This window comes from Argiope bruennichi, chromosome 4 (assembly GCF_947563725.1).
Source record: "Argiope bruennichi chromosome 4, qqArgBrue1.1, whole genome shotgun sequence".
In the NCBI taxonomy this organism is placed as follows: Eukaryota; Metazoa; Arthropoda; class Arachnida; order Araneae; family Araneidae; genus Argiope; species Argiope bruennichi.
In genome coordinates, this window is record NC_079154.1 from 87,409,664 (window position 1) to 87,435,691 (window position 26,028).

The 26,028-nt window shown below is 29.5% G+C and overlaps 1 protein-coding gene and 1 non-coding gene across 3 annotated transcripts in view; one reads left to right on the plus strand and one right to left on the minus strand.

Annotated features, from left to right (window-relative positions):
• LOC129965503 (cytochrome P450 302a1, mitochondrial-like) overlaps nt 1-23,927 on the plus strand; it is a 28,606-nt gene extending 4,679 nt beyond the window's left edge. For both annotated transcript variants that reach the window (XM_056079463.1, XM_056079464.1), the window contains 9 exons: nt 2,091-2,247; nt 3,257-3,494; nt 4,940-5,127; nt 9,646-9,826; nt 10,998-11,151; nt 12,428-12,597; nt 18,667-18,745; nt 20,422-20,613; nt 23,511-23,927. In XM_056079463.1, coding sequence (XP_055935438.1) covers nt 2,091-2,247; nt 3,257-3,494; nt 4,940-5,127; nt 9,646-9,826; nt 10,998-11,151; nt 12,428-12,597; nt 18,667-18,745; nt 20,422-20,613; nt 23,511-23,624 — 1,473 coding nt within the window. In that variant the 3' untranslated portion in view covers nt 23,625-23,927. The remainder of the gene's footprint in view (nt 1-2,090; nt 2,248-3,256; nt 3,495-4,939; nt 5,128-9,645; nt 9,827-10,997; nt 11,152-12,427; nt 12,598-18,666; nt 18,746-20,421; nt 20,614-23,510) is intronic.
• Trnah-gug (transfer RNA histidin (anticodon GUG)) lies at nt 16,801-16,872 on the minus strand. Its single transcript has one exon. It is a non-coding gene; the product is annotated as a tRNA-His (tRNA).
• Nucleotides 23,928-26,028: the final 2,101 nt, after the last annotated feature.

A 26,028-nucleotide genomic window follows, 5' to 3' on the forward strand; every position in this document is an offset into this window, starting at 1 on the left:
AAATTTGAGACAGAGGAGAAGCGAAAGTACAAAAATTCCTGATATTTGGTCCGAAAAGGAGTACACCGCCCTGCATTACGCTCCATGTGTGAATTACAGAAATGGTGTTTCGATTTCAATAGGAACAATATCTATAGTCTGTCCATATTATTCAGCTTTGAAATGGAAAGATGAATCAAAAAGATGTGTTGTTTACAAGGGAAAATTAAATTAGAAGAAGTCCTCCCCCACCTGAACCATTACATTCACTTCTTACTAATGAACATCCTACTTCCAAAGAATTTACGAAGAACATACGTCAGTAGTCTTTCAAATGACTTCATTTATGAGTGCACAAGTGCATGAATACTACTTTATGCAAACATTTAAAATACACGGCGAAGTCTACCATTTGGCGGGTTGTTTCTTTTGCCTTGGCAGCAGGAGAAAAAAAAGCCAATATAGTTTAAAAAGAAATATTATGAGACAAGCTGAATTTTATTTTCATATCTGATTATACAGAGTTAATAAACAAGTGTGGAACAATAGGTACAATGACTTATTTGTATATCTTTAAATTTTAAAACACCTTTTCTATTGTATATTTTTAGTAAATTGTTTTGTCTATAAACATATATTTTTACCATTTTAACAGTCTAAATATGGAACAGCTTTGATATACAGTCATTTTTTCCGAAAAAAATCTCGCCAAATTTTAGCGAAATGGCTAAATGTGGTTCGAATGGTAGCAATAGCGTTTCCAATCTTGAAGTTCCGAGGAATGCTGCAACAAATTAACGGAAATATAGAATAAAAATCAATAAATGCAGTAAGATGGAATGCACGTAATTTTTTTTTAATCTAAAATAATGAAAGTAAGCAGAAGGAGTATGTGCAGCAGGAAAAAATCAAGGGAAATGAACAGGAAAGATCGAAATACAGTAACATTAAAAAAAAGTGGCGGCAACGTAAGCCCACACAAAGCACCACCAAAAAATAGCCAACCTCGCAAGGCGCCAAATAACTGTATATCAAAGTTTAGCCCTAAATATTTCTGAATGTGTGCTAAAAAAATTGATTTGTAATTATTATTGATAATTTCTAAATATATTTTTATGTTTGTTTGATTTTGCGTGACATGCGCATGTAATATGGGATGGAGGCCAGCTTAAGTTTAAAGCAATTTTAAGCAGCAAATTTTGATTCCAAACTGAAATTTTCCAGACATTAAACTATGGAGATATGATTTCATATCGCGGATAAAAAAGTGCAAAATTAAAATTTAAAAGTAGTTTTATGCAACATAATTAAACTAAAATTTCTTGGTTTGATTGGTTTGTCGATTTTTATGGCGCAAAAATTAAATATGGCTATACTGCTCCAAAAGTATGGTAGATATAAAAATGTATTTAAAAGTCTATATTTTTTTTAAAAACATGTTTTGTTTTTTCATTGTGATAATTAAAGTTCAGTATTTATTAAACTTTTTAACACCATCTAAATTCTATTTACAGAAAGAATTTTTTTTTAATTACAAAGCAACATTTTTTTTTCTTGAATTACGAATTAACAACTTAAAATTTAAAAAAAATTTGGAAAAACTTATTAAAATTAAGCTGGTTTCAATTCAAATAAACTAGATTGCACGACTTTCGTATCATAAATTTAATAAACATAAAAAAGAAAATACTTTGCAAAAAAAGTCTTAGGGACCTAGAAATTTGTCTATTTAACCTATTAATAAACCAACTCTACTGGAAATATACAGAGAAAGTTTATCTGCAAATCGTGATAACTCGAAAATACAATGAGATTTATAAAATTTTACTTTGTAATTTCATCGAAAATATAGATCAGCATTAAATAAAGAACACAACTGGATTTACTGCACTTAGTAATATAATGTACGAGTATTAATATTTCAATTATGAAAGCTTATTGAAAAGACTTAAAAAAATAAATAAGCCATGGAGTTTAAAATTGATCTAGAATTCTGGATAGAAAGTATGTTTTTGCAATTATAATTTAGGGCTGATTCTTGAATTTAATGGTCTTGGTGATTTATGCAATAAATAAGATGTTTTGATTTTAATTTCTAAAATCTATTTCAGAGATTTGTAAATATTTGCCGCAGTTTTTGGAGTGCTATTATGATCGGCACTGGAGGAAACGAAGTCCAAACCGATGTGGTGAAGAGTTTTGAAGAAATGCCTGGTCCCAAACCTCTTCCATTTATTGGAAATCTCTGGAGATACTTTCCTGTTGTAGGTAAGACAAAAAGAAAATCAAATTTTGTATGCAGTTTATATTTTAATGGTTGATGATTATTTCAAGAGTATATTTTAGTTCATTGTAAACTAAGAACAACTATAGCCAAACTTGTAACTTTAATTAAACCATATTTAAATTAGTATGGTAGTTGACGCAGTTGAAATCCCTTCTATTCTAGCAAAGTTTTTGACTCTCTCTCTCTCTATCTCTCTCTCTCTCTCTCTCTCCCTCAGTCTCTCTCAGTGTCTCTCTCTCTTTTTCTCTCTCTCTCTCCCTCAGTCTCTCTCAGTGTCTCTCTCTCTCTTTCTCTCAGTCTCTCTCTCTCTCTCTTAGTCTCTCTCTCGGAGCAAAACGTTTATTAACAACAATTACTTATTAATCTCGATATAGTCACGAGTCTTACCTATGTAAAGCTTTGAAAATGCATCTATTATTACCCCAATGCCTTAGTCCTTGGATCTAAATCTAGATACTGATAAAGATCTGAAGTTTTCAATCCTTCGACAAAATTAGAAATTTGTTATCATGACGTTGTTCGTTCCCACAACTCACGCTTGTTATTCGGGTCATCTAAGTAGATTACCATTCTTTGATATCTCTATTATAAGAAATGGTAATCTAATTAAACGGTTTGTACATTTAGATAGTACGAAACACAGCCAAGTCGCACGATATTCAGTGTGTTTAGATTAAGCGGAGAAGTTAAAAATAAACAGAATTCCTCTGAAACCATCGAATTTGTCAAATTACAAATTCTATTTACTATTTAAAACATAAAAAAGTGTAGAAATATAAAACTGAATTAGATAGAAAGAAGGCCTTTGTAAGGTGCACTGCCTATAGTGGCTCAAAATGCCTCACTCAGGCAAAAACTTTATTGTCTTTAAAAAAGGTTTATTCTTTATTTTCGTAATTGTTTGAATATTTTTGAAAATGAATGAGTTTTAAACAAATGAATTGTTAATCATCATTCAATAATATATAAATTCTGTTTTTTGTTGAAAAGGTAGCTATAGCTTTGAAAGGTTACATAGAACTTATCAAAAATTCTACGAAGAGTTCGGACCCATAGTCAGGGAAAAGGTGTTCGGTGAAAGGACTTTAGTCCATGTTTTCCATCCCGATGACATGATGAGAGTATACAAAGCCGATGGACATATGCCAAAACGATTGAGCCATAGAGCCTTAGAAAAGTACAGAAGAGAAAGGCCACATTTGTACTCCGGCCCAGGTTTATTCCCAACGTAAGCGCTTTTTATTATCTTTGATTACATTATTGTCAGTTATGTTTTAAAGAAAAGATCGGACATTTTATCTCTAAATGTTTCATTTTTAAATTAATAAAATAAAATGATCAATCAAGAAATGTTAATACCTCAATTTTTAAGCTAAAAATGATATATCTTATTCTTAATCAGTTTGTGTTAATTTATGCAATGACTAAGCAAATAATGAAAAAAAATCGAAAATGAAAGTTTTTAAGTATTGATTCAACAGGTTTTATACAATTTCATTTGTGTTACATTCGTAAAGATTGAATTTTGTAACTGGCATTTCATTCACTTTATGATGTGGCAAAGTTTTCAAAATCTGTTCTTTCACATGCATTGTACACTGTGAGAAACAAAGCAATTTTAATATTTTCAGTACTTAATTATCAATTAATCGACTGGTTTTAAAACTAAACTAATTTCAACTAAATTTTAATTTCCTACAAGCGATGCTACCTACAGTGATCTGGAGAAAAAAATTAATCTCAAATCCCCTAAGTGTTTTAAATAATGACTTATAAATTTAAACATAAGTACATAAACTAAATTAAATTAAAATTTTCCTTTTTAATGCATTAGCAAAATTCTGTACAATAATTTTTTCATTATATATATATATTGCGTCCTAATAGGACTGAATCGTCAAAATCAAACTTATAATTGCCCGTTTATCTTAACCGCCAATTTTTATACTTCTGTAGCACCCATTTTACCTTTAAAATATTGATCATGCTTAGAAAATTAAAGGATAATATTCGTTAATAATCTGTTTCCATTATTAAATGAGTAACAATAAAATTAACAAGATGCATTATTCTAAAACAAATATCATAAAACAAAAAAATGGCGTTTAATTGTTCCAAATTAGATGATCTTCAAAGGTATTATAGCTTTTGGAATGACAAGGCATTTGACTCGTTGAAATGCTACACGAAGTATATTTTTTAGTTAAGATTGTTTTTGTATATGAAGTGTACCAACAAGTTATTGAAGTTTATGTTCGGCTGCTGAGTAATTCTCCAAGACGCGAGAAAGCTTGAGTTTGGAGACAAGTAAAAGTTCACGTGGAAACTGTGTTACCACCCCTTTATAGACTTGATTTGGCTCTTATTAATATTTTTTCCCCAAATAATGAACATTTGCCATGGATAACGTTCTCTTCAGACGATGAATTCAACATCGATTCCAAGAAATGGTAGAAGAAATAATAGCATTTACCAAACCTGAATGATTTAGCTGATCCTGCAATATGATACATGCCACATCGGACTTAGAGATTCTGAGGAAAGGTCATCTGTAGTTCACCACTTGCATTCCATTTCTATTTTATGCCAACAATTGCCTTATTATTTGTATATTAACCATATTTATTTAACAACCTCCTTATATTTTTAATTTATAAAGAAACAATTTTTCAGTAATGGAGAAGAATGGTACAACTTTCGCCAATTGTTTCAAAATCTACTGATGATGAATGAATCCGTAGAAGCTTGTTCTAATGCCCTGGAAGACATAACGGACGAAATGGTTGAAAAAATATCCGTGGAACTCGATGAAAACAGAGAAATTGATCTGACGCCATTGTTATTCAACTGGGCTCTGGAATGTAAGTAAATATCAGCTATTATAGTCGTGTAAATGAGCATTTTCATGTTAGTGATCAAAATTGTTGAATTATTTTGGAGAAACTGCATTTATTATGTTTGAGGTGCATAGTTTCCAAATTAAAAGAAGTAATTCAATAAAATTAATTATTAATAGAAATGCATTTAATCAAAAACTGAAACCAGTTGGTTCGCCGAGAATATTCTAAATGTTTAATTTCGTTAGAGCAGAGCTTGTTCATAGTTACCTCAACTAAATATTTTTAAACATCAAATTGTGATAGGTATAAAGTAATGTACTTTTTAGTCTTACAGCAGTTCTGTTTATTGTATATATATATATATATATATATATATATATATATATATATATATATATATATATATATATATATATATATATATATATATATAGAATCAAACTAAATAAATAGAATCAAACAAAAATATAAATAGATTCTATTTATATATATATATATAAATAGAATCAAACCCCATGGCAATGTAGAATCATTAAAAATCATAACTTTGCAGGTAAAGTATTTTCTAATTAAACGTTCTCGTTCGAATTATTCTTTATTTTTTTTATTCATCAAACTAATGGCGCAGGTAATGAATAGAATATTTTTTTTTTCTTTTGCTTTCAACGAAGGAAAAAAAGTCATGTGATTAAATATTTGATGAAAAATAGGAAACGGTTTGAATTTAATAATAATATTTGATATTGAAAATCACAATAATTGGTATCATTAAAAAAAGTTATTTTTAGAATTTCAAAATGATATAAAAATCTTAATGCAGAAATAATTTCGGAAATTATTACGAAAACACATACACATTTCAAATAAATTTAAATTCAAATTTAAAAAAAAAACTATTTTCATCGTGCACATTTCCACGTTCTAAATTAGTATATTTAGACGAAATTGTGGTTGATCTAGTGATCCATCCTGTAGAGTACTGATACGCATATGTATACACACGCACGTACGTGTATTCATAAATATAAATGAGATGCTAAATAATTTATTCAGCTATTTTATTTTTGTTATTATGTAAAAATTTATTTTTTGTTATTTTATAAAATATTTATAATAACTCTAAAGAAGAAAAGCAAAATGCGCAAAGATTAAAATATTCAAAATTTTTGACCATGCAGATTTACTCTTATCTAAATTTCATAGTGTAAATTAAGTCATTACTACATCTCTATGTAAAATAAACTATTGCTTATTCTACAATTGCTATAATGTCTGTAAATTTTCTTTTAAATGATAATTGCTTCTTTAATTGTTGTCATAGATTTTCGATTTAATTTTCGCCTCCTACTCTACCCAATTCATAACAACCATTTTATTCTTTTGAGGCATTCTTATGTCATTTTATAAGCATTGGTATTTATATGCGAATTCAAGAGAAAAAATTTCGCTAGAATTTAGAAATTATTTAAAATATCGTAATCAGTGATCATTCGTCAAATTCATGCGTATAATGTTAAGAATATTATCTTTTGCTGTTTCATCTAAAGGACAAGGATCGTAAGATACATCTTTGATAGTTACAATCAAATATACAGATGGATTATGCATTATATTTATGCATAATTATGACACTTCTTTATTATATCATTCAAAAATCTGATTAATGGAATGGAAAAAATGTAATCTGAAAAAATGTAGCTATGTTTGTCCCAAAGTGATCTTTGGATGAACAAAGAACCAAAATACGGAAATCACATTTTAATTGGGCACGAAAAATGCATGGGTGTAAAAGTTCAGTTATATCACTTAGAGCAGCGAAATGACCCTTTCAGTTGACTAAATAACAAATGTTTTTTATAATATATGTTTATACAGTATTGAAGTTTTTCTCAATTTCTATATTGGATACTGTTTCATATCCGAACATTAGAAAAAGCTTTTGAATAGTTAACGAATATTTTTGTCATTGTTAATTAAAAATAATTGAATTCATTAACTATTGATAAAATTGTATTTGATCACGAGTTAGAAATAAAAATTCCGCCTACTTAAGATGTGAACACAAATTTTTACATAGTTTATGTAAGCCTGAAAGAATGAAATTTCTGATTTCTCTTTCTTATTCTGTTTATTCCGGGAAAAAAATGCAAAATTATAACTGTATTGACAGCTTTGAATACAATATTTTATTCATTAATTGACTGAATAAATATGAAAATTGGCACTCTTTATTTCGTAGTATTTATTTTGAGTCATCCATTCTGTCATTTTGTAAGAAACTTTAATGTCATCTTTTGGGGAATCACGCAAACACTATTGATCAGATATCCAGTTTATGCTTTAAGTTTTATTTACTCTGACTTATGGTTGTCATGGAATTATTTTTCTCATTTCAAAACTTTTTTTGTTAATTACTTAGTGATTGCATTGTTTCATGTCATGACTCGTATAAAAATTTGCTTTGAGGTAAGTAAAAATTTAAAGCATAGATATCTTTATCTATAATTTAGATTCTAAATTTTCAAAGCAATTTCACGTGTATGAAGTATGATATTTTTATGTTCAAATTTACTTTTTAAATAGTTTGTAAAATTTTAAGTATTTTCCTATTTAGAAAATTATTCTCTTATTACTACGTTTTTCAAGCAAAACCGTTTTAAATAATTCCATATATACTCACGTGCCTACGTGCTTAACATCGGTTTTTAATTTTGAAAAGATGTTCTTTTAATAGTGGTAATTTTTAAATTTTTTTGCTTGATAAATTTTTACTGCTTGTTTTTCAAACTTTTATTTTATTATTTTTTCAAAAAATTAGCTGCCTTATTTTCTAGCAAACAAAACTGTACTCTATTTTTTTTTTAAATCTACATTAAGATTTTGATAAAATTCTGTAATTTAGATTTCTTGGAATCCAAAAAGTAATTTGTTATTTAACGGATGGCAGGATTTTGACCAATCATTTTTTGGTCTATTATTTCTTTTCACTGCCTCGTGAAGTTTGGAGAAGGAATGTCCAGGTGTCCTCATCACCTGTTCTTGGTTCGAAATTACAATGCACATCCCATAATAGCGCTAGTGTTTCTTTAAAATGTCACGATAAAGTAACTAAACTTCGACTGTTCGGAAAATCACGAAATGCCACTGTTGAAAAAAACCTCTAAACAACAAGATGGCATATTTCATACATAATGGCCAAGATATAAGGACTATTATGCAATAACTTGTCGCTACCCTCTTGCTCGGTATATTTCTTGAGAAATATGGAAGCGTCAGTTTTACTAGATGTAGTTAAGTAGATTATATTGTTATCTGTGTCATCAATATGTTTTTGATTTCTGCTGGAAATTTCTTATGGAATTATTCTCTTAATGTTTCAAGTGAATAACTTCGCTACTGCCGTTTTTCGATAGATGGCAGCAGTGTTGAATGCTAGTCGAAATCGGCAGATCAAATGTATCACAAAGTAAGCTTGGACATTTATCAACAGAATGACAGTACTACATAAGTGAATTTGTTTTAACATCAAGAATTTATTTTCTATCAAAAATGTTAGTTCTCGACCGAAATTTTCATCATTTGTGATTTGATTCAAATGTTGGTCTTTTTCTTCCATTTGAAGAAAACTACAGTTGAGGGCATTTAATACTCACAAGTATTAAGGATGAGTCGCCTCTTAGTGAAAGAATATGTAATGAGAGGTTTCAACGCCTCAGACCGAAGATCCTTGGTGCGAAGATTATGCTTTGCATTTTGTGGAATCGTTTCAGTCAAGAGCTTTTTAAAACAAAATAAAACCATCGCAAAGGATCAGTATCAAATGCAACTGATGCTTTGAATCGAACACTGAAGGGGAAAAAAGCAACAGTACCGAGAGAGACACGATAAAGTTAACCTCCAGCACGATAATGATCTACCATTGTTTCAAGACCGGTCAAGATAAACATGGAAAAGCTAAAATGGAATGTCTTGCCACATATGCAGTACTCTCTAGACATTTCTCTCTCGACCACTATTTATTTCTGTCGATGGCACACAGCCTGGCTGATCAGCCTTTCCAGTCTTATGAAGTCCAAAAATCATTTCTTGAATCGCCTCAAAAGGAGCATCATTTTTTCGATACCAATCGACAGTTGCCAAACAGATGGAAGAAAGTAGTGACTAACAACGAAAAATACTTTGAATCTTGAAAAATTTCTTAAGAATAAAGCCTTAGATTTTAGAAAAGAAGGAAGTAAAGTCATGCATCTAATATTTTTAAAGGGATTTCAAAATATTGGATGCATGCCTCATAGCACAGCGTTATTTTAACTGTGGCATCCCCAAATTTCAGTGTTTTTAAAGAATTAGAGTCGATTGCATTATTCCATATCTCAAGAATTAATCCCAATTTTAATTTTATTAATCCCAAGTAAGAAACTGCTTTACAAAAATATTTTTTAAAAGTTTTTAAACATACTTTTTTTTATAAATACAGGATAGATAAATTTGTATGTGTTATTTCAACAATGTTTAATAATAAAATTTATTTTGATACAGGTATCGGTTCAATAACATTGAACAGGAGGTTGGGTTGTTTGTCAACTGAAGGAAACAAAGAAGCAGAATTGCTGGTAAAAGCAGCCAATGATACTCACACCGCTATATTCTTGACAGAAGCGACTCCATTTAGCTTTTCTAGTTATAAGAAGTTGGAGGCGGCTCAAAATCTTTTTTCTGAGTGAGTGATCGTTTATATATGTATATATACATATATACAGGGTGGTTATAATTAAACTTCCCCTATAAACAGCAAACTTCCCCATCATACAACGCAAACGGGTGAATGGATTTCAACGAAATTTGGTAAATAGGCTATACACGAGATGCGCTTACAATATTTCAAAAATAAAAGTTCCAAAGTGTCCACCAGAAGGCGCCACCAGAAAAAATTAATTTTTAACACAATAAACGACCAAAACCGAATACAGAAACAATAATAATATTTATTGACTAGTTTCTGATCACATTGTCATTGAATGACATCAAATGAAGGTACGGAAAAAATAACAATACGCTGTTTGAAGAGGGGGGCGTTCAATTTGCAGAAGCAAGAACAGATTAGGACGAAATTCTACAAAAGGAGCAGTTGTTAATCGTGTCTAGGACATTGTATGGAAAGGTGCTTCCTGTGACCACCCTCATTCACCTGCAAAATTTCAAGTCGACGGACAGTGTGTTCAACATCAGATCGTAACTGATTAGTTTGATGCTTCGCACATGAAGCGTTATGGAGTTCTTTAAGTCATTTAACGCCGCAACAAGATACCGCCATCATTACAGCCGGAAACATCGACATAAAACATGACAACGACTGCAAACGTTCCTTACCATAACCTGTTTTACATAAAGCTTCCTCTTCTTCGCAAGCATGCAAATCTGGATATTTTTTTTCCAAGAACTGGCAGCTTTTCCTGGTTTTACATTTTATTACTCATAATTCTTGTTCTGAATTGTTATTATAGTTTATGTATTCCGGTTTGGTTGTTTATTGTGTTAAATTTATTGTTTTTCCAGAAAAGCTGCCTTCTGTTAGACATTTTGAAACTTTTTTTTTCTCGAAATTCCGTAAGCGCATATCGTGTATAGTCAGTCTATACACCAAATTTCGTTGCAATTCGTTTGCGTTGTAGGATGCTGTTTATAGGAAAAATTTAATTCTAACCCCCTATATATATATATATATATATATATATATATATATATATATAACCTGATATTTGTATAAAATTTGTAATTCTTTTTAAAATTATTATCATTAATTATTAATTAATTATTCTTTTATAAAATTTGTAGTCCTATCGTCTCCCCTTTAGGAACTACATAAAAAAATCCTTTCTTTTTCTCTATAGAGTCGTTTCAAAATATTTAGATGAAGTTATTGAAGATATCGAGCAAGGAAAGAATACAGATTCTCTCGTTGCTCAGATGTTGAAAATAGAAGATGCGAGCAAAAAAGATGTTTTTACTATGATATTGGATATGTTTATGGCAGGCATTGACACCGTAAGTGTACATTTTATGTATTGTATAAATAATCGTCACTTAAATAGGTCTTGGAAATAATATCTAATTCCCGTTATGTTTGAGTTGTATTTCAGATTTGACTACTTATAGATATATACATATATATTTAAAAATATGCTTTTATCAGTGAATTATTAGTTTAAAAATTATGCCTGGAAGTAAAAAAAGTGCTGATAAAAAAAATTCTGAGCAACTAAAGTTTAATTACATTTGAGATGATTAAATTTTTAATAAATGATCAGAATTTTCAGCACCCTACGGTTTTTCGGCTTTATTTTTACCTCCATATTTTTCATTAAAAAAATATAATTATTAACAAACTAATAAAACTATGTTTTAGATTTTTTTTCTTCTGATTTCCAGTTTAATATTTTAATTATTCAATCTCATAAATATTATAGAACTTTTAAATGTTTGAATTTCACAATCCAATAAATTCCTGAAATCAAATTTTTAATAAAATTAATTAGTCTCCTGGAAGTGTGAGAACATTGTACCATCATCAGGAACATGTAACTCAACAAAATTTTTGAACTCTGGTGCATAAAAGTGGGGGAAATATCAATTACGAAACTGCGTATTTACAGTATGAAACAAATCAAGTTATAAAAAAGGGAGTGATAATTGTAACTTAATGAAGTGGCTCTTTAATCAGTTGTATGTAAAGGATTTTCTAAATAGACATACTTCTAGAAAATGCCAGGGACAATTACGTTTGTCATCAGCAAATTAAAAAAGAATGCAATAAAATGAATTAAAAATGAATATAACAAGATGAATTTATTTTACTAATTGTGAATCTGTGACCGATAACCGAACCTTGAACCTTCGTAAGCTGTTGTGGCGCCATCTACCCGCAACAACCAAAGTCGTCAGACGTAGCAGCAACCATTCACCAACAAACGCTCGCCATAACACTTGGCGCTACTCAAATGGGTACAGACACATTAGACTCAACAGCTAATAAATGCATCATCACGCACCAGCCATATCTTTCGTCTCACCTCCGTTCCCGACTCATTGGAGGGAGAGTACTGTGGTGAACCTTATAAGCCAGATAACAGCTACAAGGCATAAGTAATTACTTTTGTCTTGTGGCCTTGTTACTCGGCTGCGAACCATAAGGTCCCAGGCTCTATTCTAGCCAATTCAGCTTCCACAAAATGATGGAATTATTCCAAAGCTTTCAAATTGCACATTGTTGATATTTAATATAGTTTCCAAGATAAAATAATTGATGGCTTTGTTTTTATAGACGGCTTTCACTTTATCTTTTGCCCTGTATAACTTGGCCAAGAATAAAACAGTACAGCAAAAGCTCCGAGAAGAAATGATTGAACTCCTACCCACCAAAAATGATAGATTTACAGGAGCTCCCTTACGCAAATATAAATATCTGAAATACGTTGTAAAGGAAACACTGAGGTATGTTATTTCCTTTTTCAGAATAGCAATGATTTTTTTGTAATTTAATGAGATAGTGTAAATATTAGGCATAACAATTAAATTCATTAGATCATTTTAGTGGTAATTCAATGAGAACACAAATTCTCTGGTGTACTCTTCTAAAATTGGAATAAATGATGTAAATAATGCCAGATAGAAAAACTTTATGTAAATTGTTATCAGATATTAATTTATTTTAATACTAGCCACCTGTGGCGACCAGCCGGTTCGAAAGTATTACCACTCGCTACAATTTTCAATTAAATATTTTAAGTAACTGGTCTCTTAATAGATTCTCAAACAAAACATTTTTACTCTTCAAATTTTGATAGTCATACCAAACTTATACTGTTGTTTAGATCGTTTCGTTCAATTTACTATATATATTTTGCTAATTTGTTATCATTTCCGGTAAAACTTCAACTTTAATTTAAAGTGGAAATGATGAAATTGCAATTAATATAAAGATATTTTTAATAAAACCAAGTGTTTTATTTTACTTATCATCTTTATTGTTATTTATTTATTATTATTATTATTGAATATGAGTATTGCAAACAGAATCGCTCGGTATTTAAGTCTTATGTGAACTACAAAATATTTTTCATAATCTATGTAATATCTCAAAGAATAATTCAACAAAAATTTCTCAGATTCAGCATAAAATTCAGTTTTTAGTTTTGCTTTCAAAAGGATTGAAATGAAATCAATAATAATATTTTGTTCCGGCCTATAAATATATCTCAAAAATTATGAAGTCTAAATTTAATGCAGTAAGGTATCATATTCTGACAAATATTCTGGATACTCCAAATTTTAAATAAATGAATGAATGTTTCTATTTTCCACGATCAACTAAGACTTATTTATGATGTTTTGAATGTTAAAAATTTAGAAAAACTCAACATTTTCATAATCTTAGGCCAATTAATCTTGAGAAACCTGCGCGCTGATTGGCGTATTTTCTTTGAAACGATCGATGGAAAATCTAAAATTATCCCTTTTTTATAGAATAGTGATATTTAAATTTTCATAAGTCAGTCAGTTTAAGTGATTGATTTAGTTGATTGGAAATTAACTCTTTTTATTTAAAATATTAGTATTTCAAGAACATTTTGTTAATCGTGATTTCCACAGCAGAAGCTTTATGTAAAATCAAAAATTCGTTATTTATTAGAGCATTTATTGAATCAAGTTACATAAAATATAATCATTTTCCATTTAGACCATTTTAGCATATCTGTGTTTTACTAAAGGTTTATAAATTAGCTGTGGGGCCCTGATTTGAATGGATATCCTGTTCATATTAAGCAAAACTTGCCTTAAAATAAAACTGATTTATTGGATTAATAATATAGAGAGTGTAAAAGATCATAAAATAATTTTTCTTGAATTTATTTTTTAGAAAAAAATAATATTTCATATTTGTTTCATTTCCTACAGACACGTGCCGAAAATTATATTTTTGTAGATTTCATTTCCAAAAAGATTTAATTTATTTTTAAGTGGAGCTTTAATCAATGTGATGGCAACACTTTGAAAAAAGCTAAATTTTCCCCATGAATGCGAAACGTGCTCGTGCAGCTTAAATTTTATTTTTATTTTGTACGAAAAAAAATTGTTGAAAAATATAGTTAAGATTTTTATTGAAAAATTCATTAAAAACAGAAATTAAATTTTAAGGTTAAAACATTGGTATCATTTAAAAGATAAATTTTTGATCTTTAACTTCATGTAAAAATCTTTTTTGTGCAGTAATATTTTCGGAAGTTATAGCAGAAACACGCCAAAATTTCACTTAATTTTTAAATAAAAAAAATTCTAATTAAAAATTCGAAAAAATAACCCCCAGGTGCACATTTCCGGCCTCCAAGGTATACACGTGCCAAATTTGGTAGCTGTAGGTTGAATGGTCTGGCCTGTAGAGCGCCAACACACACACACACACATTGAGCTTTATCATAAGTATAGATAACCGAGTAGATTTCAGAGCTTGGAGCCTCTTAAATTCTGCAACTATTAGATTCTATCATAAGAAATATATCGCACCATTTCACAAATAAAATACTAATTATTCACAGTCCAAATGTATTTATTCTGATTCCCTAGGTTTTTCAAATCTATTTTTTTCTTAATAAAAAAGAGAGTTGGAAAAGACAGCATGGATGCTGTATTTGAACTCAAAAGACTGTCCATTGCTTACCTTGTTAAATATTTTGGGTATTTTTTTTTTTTTTTTTTTTTACTGAAGGTTTTCAGAATTGAAAAGCAAACCAAAAGTTGCAAAACACAATTAAAGTACTGAATGCAGAGTCAATGTCAAAACTTTAATTTTTAGATGTAATTCTTTGGAAAAATTGGTTTCGCAATTTATCAAATGTATGCAAAAGAAATTGTATACTGGTACAATGTTTTGAAGCGTGTTGTTCATCCAATAAAATTTCTTTGCATTGGATTTTCAGAATTTAGAAGCAAAGGAAAAAAGTATGAATTTTTCGGATCACTTAACAATTGAAATTTTTTTTAGGAATATTATATTTATTTTCAGAATATAATGATTTTTTAAAGAATTGCATAAAAAAAAACGTGGAAATCCGGGTCAGGCTTGTTATTTATCTAAATCAAAATACGTAGAGCTTATCTATAAAAATGGTAAATAAAACACACTACGTTGGAATGTACGTAACAAGGAACTAAAGCTCATATTATTTCACAAATGATACATCAGATATTATTCCTTCAGATAAATTAATCTTTATAGTTCGATAGGTTTTATTTAGAGATGATTTTGTTGAAATTTTTTTTAATTTATTTAATTAAGTAAATTTTAAGTTCAGCAATTGAAATGGAGAAATAGATTTAAGATTATTTTAAATTGAAGGTTAGATAGGTGAATATTATAATAATTCTGATAATATGACTGCTCAAATAATGGGCTTCAATCTTTGATTAGAAGAAGAAGTAAAAATTTATTTGCTGAATTCAGTACTTGTTCAGCTCATACGTTGAATTTAGTTAGTAAACGTACTGTCAAATCTTGCCTCCAACGAACTGGGTTTTTTTTCTATTCATAACTGTACGTTTTTTTCTGAGTGCATCAACTTACAGATTTCAAAATTGTCTAAAATGTCAAAGAAAATGGCAGAAATTTTCTATAATATAATAATTGCGTTTATTTATAGAAGTAATAATCTAATATTTATGCTTAATTTTTCAAGAAATTTTACTTTAGTCATTTTTTTTTCGATGATGTATATTATACATAAAAGAATAAAAACAAATATTATAATAAGTTATTAAGGTAAAAAATTAAATAAATAAAAGTTGTAGCAGTTGCATTACTCTTATCTTCTCTTTTGGATACTAGATGGCGATGCCTGATTAGGCCACCCCATATGTCATCCCATAGTGCATTGCGATTGTAATTAGAATGAGATGTGATGCTGTGAAGCCGCGCGCGTGAATGTCTTGTATTTGTGTTTGTGTTTGTTCAGTGTGTGAATGTGATTATTAAAAGAAATGTACCTAAAAATATCCGTCCTGTTGCTTCCTGCATGTATCATAATAATCTACATACCACCACAAAGTTGATTTAATTTTAAAAAATGTCGCAACGTAAACCTAAATTATTAAAAAAGGAGATTCAAAATCAGTTGCATAAATGCCGGAAAAATATTTAAATCCACCACTAAAGCAATGTCATAAATTTGAAGATAAATTCTTGGAATTGGCTGGTTATCGTGATTTCATATTTCGACGAATAAGCATCCTAAAATTGTATTAACATTATAATAAACTTTTCTTGTGAATTAGACTTACTAAAAAGCCACGTGAAAAAAAAAATCGATAACTGACTATAAAAAAATGTCAATATCTACTGAATAAAAAAAAATTAACTATCAAAACAGTCTTTAAAATATAATTTGTATTCATCGAAAATAAATCAAGTTTAAAATATCACAAAGGCAAGAAAAAAATCCAGTTAAAACTTATTTGTTGAAATGAGTATATACTGCAAAAATTACATAAATATTAAATCCGTTTCAAAAAAGGTAAAGTGTACGGAATAAATTTTAACTAAAGTTTCATTTTATTGAAAAAAAATTCAATTGGGATGCTTCTCATGAAGAGAATTTGAAATAATATTGCTAACATTTTTTAAAGAATTTAAAAATGAACATTTGCCGTGACCAGGATTCGAACCTGGGTTATTGCGGCCACAACGCAATGTACTAACCACTATACGATCACGGCTTCGATTAGATTTGCTTTCAAAGATATATATACGACAATAAGATTTAAAATTGATCTATTTCTGGGTAGGAAGCGAAGGTGTGGCCATTCAAGCATGACCGTGTGACACTGATAATTCTCGAACTTCCTCGTTCTATTAAACGACTCGGATCAAAACAAGGATCCTTCTGATTTAACATTTAATCAATTACCGATGATTTTATTATTAAAGAAGAAAGAAATACTCTTTGTCAATTACCCTTGTTGAAAAACGACAAAGAAATGTGTTGTAGCTAGTTAAAAAATTATTTTGTTATATTTATTAAGAGTACTGAATTTAAATTCCTTATTTTTAATACTACAGACTGTTTTACGCTGCATTGATTATAAGTATGAATAATTAGCTGTTGAATACCAAAGTTTAAAATACTTTGGTATTATTTAAATAATAATTTAAAAAAATTAACATTTCCTCTATTTAAAATTTATGATGAGTAAATGTATTAATTGAAAATGTTATTTTTACTTATTGCGTCTTGTATGATAAAAAACATTAAACATTCCCATTACATATTTTCTTTTTCAATTCGTTCATTTCAAATAAATGATAATCGAATCTCTGTTCTGAAATATCCTTCCTTGTTTATAGTATGTTTTAGATTCAATTATTCTATTTTGACTTCATTATCTGTTCATTCTGGGTATATTAACTTATATCACATAATTTATGAAAAAATTTAAGAAAATCAGTAAACATTATCATGCCTGTAAAATCAAAACGGCAAATTTTATTTTGAGATTAATACTGAATGAACTTAATTTTTTCACAACTTTAACATTTATAAAAGCACATAATTATAGCATCTGATGAAATGGTAAAATTGGTTGGAATTTCCTTGTAAGAATAAAAAGTATTGTCACAAATTTCGTTTAAATTTAACTTTTAAGATTTATTAAAATTACAGATTTTTAAAATAGGCATTTATAATAAGCAAAGCAGGCTTGTTCATAAAGCAATAAAATTAATTAGAATGTCCTTATATAGTAGTTGCCACTTCATACGACGCCTTCGGGACTTAAATTTATTGATTACATTAATTGAGAGATAACAATCAATGAATTAGTTAGAATCAACTGTATTTGCCCCACATCAATGGGATAAGAAAGATTTATTTCAGGACTATCTATGATTTATTTCAAAATTAATTACAAAAGTTCTTCATTTTTGCTTATCGACAATTATTTCTTTAATATGTATAATATAGAACAGGCTATTTTCAAATTTATTAATTTAAATTAGGCTTATAGTATAATATATAAATTAAACTCATGACTTGACTTACTTCAGCATTCATTGACCGGTTTTTTCAACATGTTTTTCCCCCGTCAGAATAATCAACCTTTATTGTCAGGTATTGCCAGCAAACAACTTATGATTTATTTATTTTTTATTTTCAAATTTTATGAGGAAGTTGCAAAATTTTCAATTTTTTCCGCAACGTTGCATTTACTCATTTTTAGCCATATTTGTTTAGAGTTGCAATTTTTTTTTTTTTCTTTATCCATTCTGTCTTCATAACTCAATCGCAGACAATAGAAGCACTCCTTCAAGTTATAATTTGGACAAAAGAAATATGAACTGTAACAAAAATTTCTTGTTATTTTTACTCTTTTTTTAGTACAAAATTATGAAAAAATTCAAAAATAACAAAAAATTTATTTTTTTAAATTTGTTCTAGTTATCAATTTTTTCAAAATTGTGATAAGTAATTTTTTAATTTATTGCATAATTAATCAACGCTTGTATTTTTTTAGAGTGAATCCTGTTGCCATTGGAACTGGAAGAATTTTACAAGAAGATCTAGTTCTCGGCAACTATTGCGTCCCAGCACAAGTAAGATATTTTAAAACTTATCAGTATTTCGTCTTCCACACGAGCTGTATCATACATAAACTTTAAGTACAATAACAAGTAAAAATCTTAGAAAAACGTAAACAATTTTTTTCACCTAACAGAAGTAAAATGTGGTAAACGCGATGTATTAGGTACTTTAGTTTTAAAGTATTAGGGGCACTTGATGAATTCTTCCCAAATATCACTTATAAGAATAATTGGTTTTTAAATGATTCTGACACACACATGTATACATACGTACATTAAAGTAGCTAAAGAAAGAGACATACAAAGGCCATAATTCCTCTTTGTCTTTTCACTTTAGATTTAATAATAGAAATAAATAGAATGATTTCTATTCTGGACACACCTTAACAAAACAAAGCCATTAAATATCTGAACTCCCTAACCATTATCCCTCGAGCTGAGTGATGTTGCCTTTTTGATCGTCCTTTAAAGATGCACTATTCAGCGTTACCAAGTATATATGTATTTATTTGCATTTTCCATCTAGGTATGACTCCAGTCAGGAACAAATGAATATCATTTCTAAAATTCGAAAAATTTTAATCCCATTCGTTACTTCCTATACCGGGCCACTTACTATTTCTTCGTTACTTCATTTTCGAAATTTTTCTGCATATTTTGTTATGAACTTGAAAAAATATGCAGGGATCAAGCGATTCATCTGTACTACGGATTATCATCGTTATTAGAAAAGTATTCATTAAATTTTTAAATAACTTAAAATATGTACCATTAACTTTGACATAAGCTATATAAATATTATTAATACTCTCAAGGCTATCCATTTGTATTTTAGATAGAAAAAGATACTACAAAATCACCAATAATCAAAGCTCAGGAATTAAGAGAAGTGAGGAAAAAGATGAATCAATGGAATAAAGGTTATATATCTATCCCATTTGTGCTCTTAATCAGTATTATTCAAAATCTGGACGATTAATGCGTGTTTCAGCAATAAATTGTTTGTTTTTAGAGGATTTCTGGATTTTTTTGCAAGCTCAAGCAGGGTTCACACGAGGTCAACTATTGTAAGCAATGGAAAAACATGCCTACTTCAGGAAAATCACGTGACCGAAATGGGATAATGGCAAATAGTTGTCCTGATGAGACAACCATTCGCCATTGTCACGTTGAGGTCGCTTGATTTTCCTGAAGAAGGCGTGACCTTCCATTGCTTGCAATAGTTGACCTCGTGTGAACCCTGCTTAACACATTTCTTTTTGTTAAACATTTTCTTTTAAGAGTCCTTTCATTTAAAATCAAGGAAGATAACCTGACCTCCACACACTAGAACTAAAATCTTTGCTACCCTTGTACCTAGATTAATTGAATTTAAGGATTATTACCAGGAATGTGCACTAAGCTAAATCGAAAGAGTTCTAATATATCGATTTGATCAACAGATACTATCACATTTCTCCATTTTCATGAAAGTTAACTTGACTCGTTATTGCAGAATAATTGGGATTAGTCAAAAGCAATAATCGAATATTAAATTAAAAGAATAACTTAAACTGTTTCTATTTATAAACTGCTTCATTACAAAAAAAGTACCAATAAAACTTGCTCAAAATATTTTTCTTATTACTGGTTGTTATCTGTACTTATTGTACTATAATTTTGATTTATTTTTACATTTTTTTTTTCAGACAATGGTAATTTTGCAACATCAAGCCGCGTCTCTACAAGAACAATTTTTTCCAAATCCTCTCCAATTTGATCCTGACAGATGGAGACGACATCAAGTTACTAATCTCGTTTCTTGCCCTTTCGGCTATGGACACAGAATGTGTGTTGGCATGAAGTTTGCATATAGGGAGCTTTATTTAGCTCTTTCGAAGGTATGAATTTCATTCTTTGTATTTATTTATTCTATGCTGAAATTTGAACATCTATAACTGGCAAGTATTAAATCATAAAAAAATGTGAAATTTTTGTATCTGTGATTGCAATTTGTAATTTTAACGTTTTTTTTCATGACATCAGTTATTATTAAGTCATTTAATAAATACCACAGGAAAATATTCAGATTTTTAATTCAAATATAATATTTAGTGAATATATTTTCACATTAAAATCTGCCAATTTCTTGTCAAATATAATGACAGAATTTAGGAAAAGATACTGAGATTAGATACTGCAGATGAAATTTATATATATATATAAATTTCATCTGCAGTAATTTCATCTATATATATATATATATATATATATATATATATATATATATATATATATATCTTTGAAGAATTTTCTAGATAATCTTAATTGTTTTAGGGGCTCCACAGTATTCTTTAGAACTGAAAAGTTTTAAAGAAAATTTATTATTTCTTGTGAAGTCATAGCTATTTTGATAATATATGCAGCAATCCTTATTATTAATTATTTAACATATATCTTATAATATGCTGTACAAGTAACAAATGCAAGATGCTTATAAATTTCAATATAGACAGAGGAGTTTAAATGTATGATATAAATCTGACTTGATGCTATTCTGAAAGAATTCTTCAGAACCTGGTTTAGAATCTAGAACCCAGATCTGCGATTAATTAACCTGCGATTAATAAAGTGGAAAAGAATAAGCTTTATTCTACTGAAAGCCATAACTACATTTGGGAGTCCCAGATAAACCGATCATACCCTTCTTTAGAGTTTTTCTCAATATCGGCCATTTTATTTACATGAAAATAATTAATCAAAATTTTAATTAGAATAACTTTTTACATTTAAATTCGATGTTAGTTTTTTCGTTGAATGTCTCATTGACATAAACTACTTTTATTACTACTATTACTATTAAAACAAATTGAATGATTTCCGAAGCGATTTAGTATTGAACAGAGTTTAATATGAAGAACGTGCAGTATAAAGGTGGTAAAATATTTATTAGCAAACTATTCGGGTAGGATTCATAATTGAATTCTGGTAGAATTCATGATTGAATTCTACCAGAACTCTTTCCTGCATACCACTTTTTTCTGTCATACATCTGTAATGCATAACGTGGCTCCAAAGCTTCATGATCCATTACTGCTGCTCACACAAGGGGAAGTTTTAATCTCTTGCCTTCTTCGCCTTTGAAAGACGTTTCATGATTGGATTTTACAGATTCTCAAATAAGCATAATGGAATTAGCATTATTTATAGTGTGGCAAATATCATCCTTCATGGCAACATGAAGGAGAACAATCGTGCGTGATTTCAAATCACGATCAAAGATTTAAAGGGAAAGCTTAGGATAAATGAACATTAAGACACATGAGTGCTTCCAAAAACAGGCAATTGTTTTCCGAGATAACATCCGAAATAATTGCTTATTTTTAAGCATTTCGCTTCTCAATATATCAATTTCGTCTTTGTTTCAACTCTAAAACGAGGACTCCGTTTTGAAATTGTATACGATAGAGTCTCTATTTGTAAAACACTGCCATCTTAAGGTGACGCAGTGACTGGGCCTCACAACAATAATATTGAGTCATTTGTTCTGAAGAATCCTCCACTAAAATTCAGAAAGGCGATAGTTTCTAGAATACTAAAGACATGTTCACTCCAGATTGTCTCCTGCCTGCTATAAAACTTGGATGTAACTTTCTACAGGTGTAAGTTGCGATATCTTAGTATGGCAGCAATCCACTTATAAATCACTCTTGAACAGTTACTTTTCTTACAATATTCCTTTCCTCAATACTATGAATTTCAAAATGGTCTAAAGATCAAAAATGAAGCAGGAAATGTCTTTTCTGGTTTTACCAATCCTTTTAATATGAACGTTTATTTAACATTCGAAAAGATATTGATTATAAAAACTTATTACTCCAATTTCGCTTCTACAAGTTTTTTTTCGCTCGCGATTTTACTTTCGGAATGACTATAGCATTCTTTTAAACATATAATCACTAAGCAAGTGAATACATTTTTTGTTACATAATCACTAAGCATACAACATACCTTTAATTCGATATTAATTTTACCTCAAATCATTATCATTTCATAAAAGTGTCCAAATAATTGTAAATAGCAATTTTCTTTTCCTTCACAGACGTTTGTGCTATTTCATCCGTCCGTTCTTCACCTTTTTGGAAATTTTCCACTTTATCAGGAAATTAGAAAATAAAACAGAATTCTTGGAAATCGCATTAAAAAAACTACATATTCTATTAAATGTACGATATATTTTGAAATTGCTGGAACAGCCTGACTATCTATAACACTCAAGACAATACAATTTCAAAGTATTTTTGTATAAAGAAGGGAAATGTTAAGCAATATAAAAAATTATTATATACAAATTCAAGTACATAAAATTAAAATAATTGTTTTGGAATTCCTAGATTTAATTCTGTACTTTGGGTTCAAAAATTCATCAAGAATTTCAACTAAGTCACATTACACATAAGTTTTTTACATATTCGCTACCATTAGCTTGTGATTTCCTCCGCGCTTGTGAGTTTGATAATCTAATTGGATGACTCTTTCTTTATCCCTGAATAAAACACCTAACTAGAAACACCTAATTAGAAAGTAGATGTGAATAAGGTGATTCAAATGGCAGCAAATATGTTAAACTAGAATATGTTTCTAATTGCGAGCCTGCATCATGAAAATTTGAAATTGATTTCATTTAATTGAAAATATTTGTTAGTTATGAGCGTATTGAATAACTATTTTATTTATTCTTTACTGTTATTAATTCGGTTATTAATTTTTGATACTGATGACAAATTAATCATTTTAGATGGTGCGAAATTTTGACATCAGCTACCATTATGAAGATATTGATTCTATAAATAGATTGATCAATGTTCCTGACAAACCTCTGAGGCTGCGTCTTCAACAAATTACCGAATAATTTAAATATAAACACCCATTGTATGAATTTTATTTATTTTGTTTAGAAATACTGAAATTACCGAATTTTATGAGATCTGAATAATTAGTTTATTTCTGAGAATAATCTTCCCTGTTTTTTAGCGCACTATGTAGTCATAAATGAAGAGCAATTTGTCAACAGAAGCATCTTGCATCAACATATTTTATAATAACAGCCGTTTTGAATGCAATTTTATAAACAATTTTACATTTTTTTTTCTATTTTATATAATATGAATTTTTTTTATACTTTATAACTTAATTTTAGAAAGTTATTTATTACTTTATAAATAGAAATAATACATCTGAAATAAAAAGTGATTTTAAAAAAATGTTCTTGTTTTATAACTTTTTTTCTTCAGCTATATGTGTGATTGAAACTTTAAAGATTTAGTTTTGCTCATAGTTCAGAAAATGATCTTTGAATAATTTAGAAATAAACAATTTAAATTTTAAAATACAGTTGAAATTCTGTATGTCAAACTTGAAGGTTATAGAAAGAAGTTCTATAAATGCCGGCGTCTTGGCATAATGGTAGCGCGTCTTCCCCGTGATCTGGGCGTCCTGGTTCGGACATGGTTGTTCTTCTTTTTCTGTGTTCTATCTGTGAGATGTGTGAATGTGCCCCCGCCCCCCACCCCTGTAAAAAGGGATTGTGCAAGCGAATATGACGCATGAAGTAGTTAAGTCGTACTCTTGGTCCTTGTTAGCGCTACTGAAAAAACAAGAGACGCTCACTCGGCTTAAATCACTGACAGATAACTGTCAACGGGTTTGTAAAGTGCTATAAGTCTCAACAACAACCTTTCAGCGTTATTAAGCTAAAAAACGCTTTCACTTATAAATATTTAAAGAGGCATATTCATCATAAAGAATCTAAACCTTAACTGAACTTAAAGTAAACATTTCGTTCCATATCAGAAAAGTATTTTTTCAAAGCTAAGAATGGTATTTGTTTTATGCAATACTAGATCTAGGCTTTTTGCTGTGGTATTCAGTATATAATATGAGGTCCTTCTTTTAATACATCTAACCACTGCTTCCTTTATATTTTATACAAATGTAGCCGTCAAGAGATATTGAGTCGTAATATAAAATAAATCTATTGTAATGATTTGATCCTGACCGATCAAATAAGAGAGTAGTATTACAGACAATTTCTTTATTTATAGCTTTATATATACACAAGAACAATTCATTCTCATCTAGGTTAATATGATTGATTAAATTTACACAACAGTTGAAAGTTAATCATGGATAGTTAGTTCATCGATCAGTTCGGTGAAATAACACAACAAGAAAAACTAACGGGTTGTTAGCTCATTCGGCTACTCCAAAGGTAACTCCAGGAATCCACTGATCTTCATCGAGTGGATCTTATCTCAGAAGCTCGAATCACACGTAGTTTCTCTGACTTCTCCCCAAAATTACTCTCGCTGCTCTCTCCCTTCTCTTCAAAAAATCCCGAATTTTATTTTCCGTTAAATCTCCACCTCTCATATTCACATTGGTGCACTGGAACTCCCTGTCACACAATAGCTGTTCAGCAATCCCTCCTCAATAGTCACCAGTCGATCGTGGGAATGTCCGTTAATGATAAATCCTTATAGCTGACCCTTACCGAACACATGATGATAATGATCCCTTCACAATGAAAAAAAAAGTTTTAACATCCGAATGGTTTGACACTCTTCTCCCTTGAAGATACGATTTATTTCCCTGAAACGCCGAAAACCCAGGTGTGGTTCTTTATCTGGACGCAGCCAATGACCAGACGCAATGACCCTACTGAGAAAGAGGTTCCCTCTTATGGCAGTCTGGAGGCACTTAACAATTTGGGGGGTGTTAACAAGTGGTGACATAGGTGGTCGGAAATGCCAATTATCAGGTGTGGGAATTGGGGAACGTTACACTATTGTCACAAATTTAATGTAATAAAAAAGAACCAGCATGATAAAGATTGAGGTTAAGTTAAAATGTTTTGGAAGATTAAATTAAACAGAGAAGTTTATTAAAAGACTTAAGAAGAAGAAAATATAAATGCAAATGACAGCCAATGCAAAGTAATCCAAAGAACAATGATAATAGGTATGCCTGTATAGGTGGTTATCAGAAAAATGGAAACACCTAGGAATAAAAGTGATATTTTTCAATGCACTTCCTAACCATTAAAGTATAATAATAGACACCAGTTTTTTATAAATTGCTATGTATAGATTCTGTTATTATGTGTCAGTTTTACCGAAGTTCTGTAATTCTCGGATTTTTGACAAAAACGTAAAAAGTCTGACCTCTCAGATTTTCATAGGCCAAATTGTAGGAGCCCGTCTAGCTGGAGCAAGTGTGATCGAAACATCCTAATCTTTAGGCGATTCTAGAGGTAC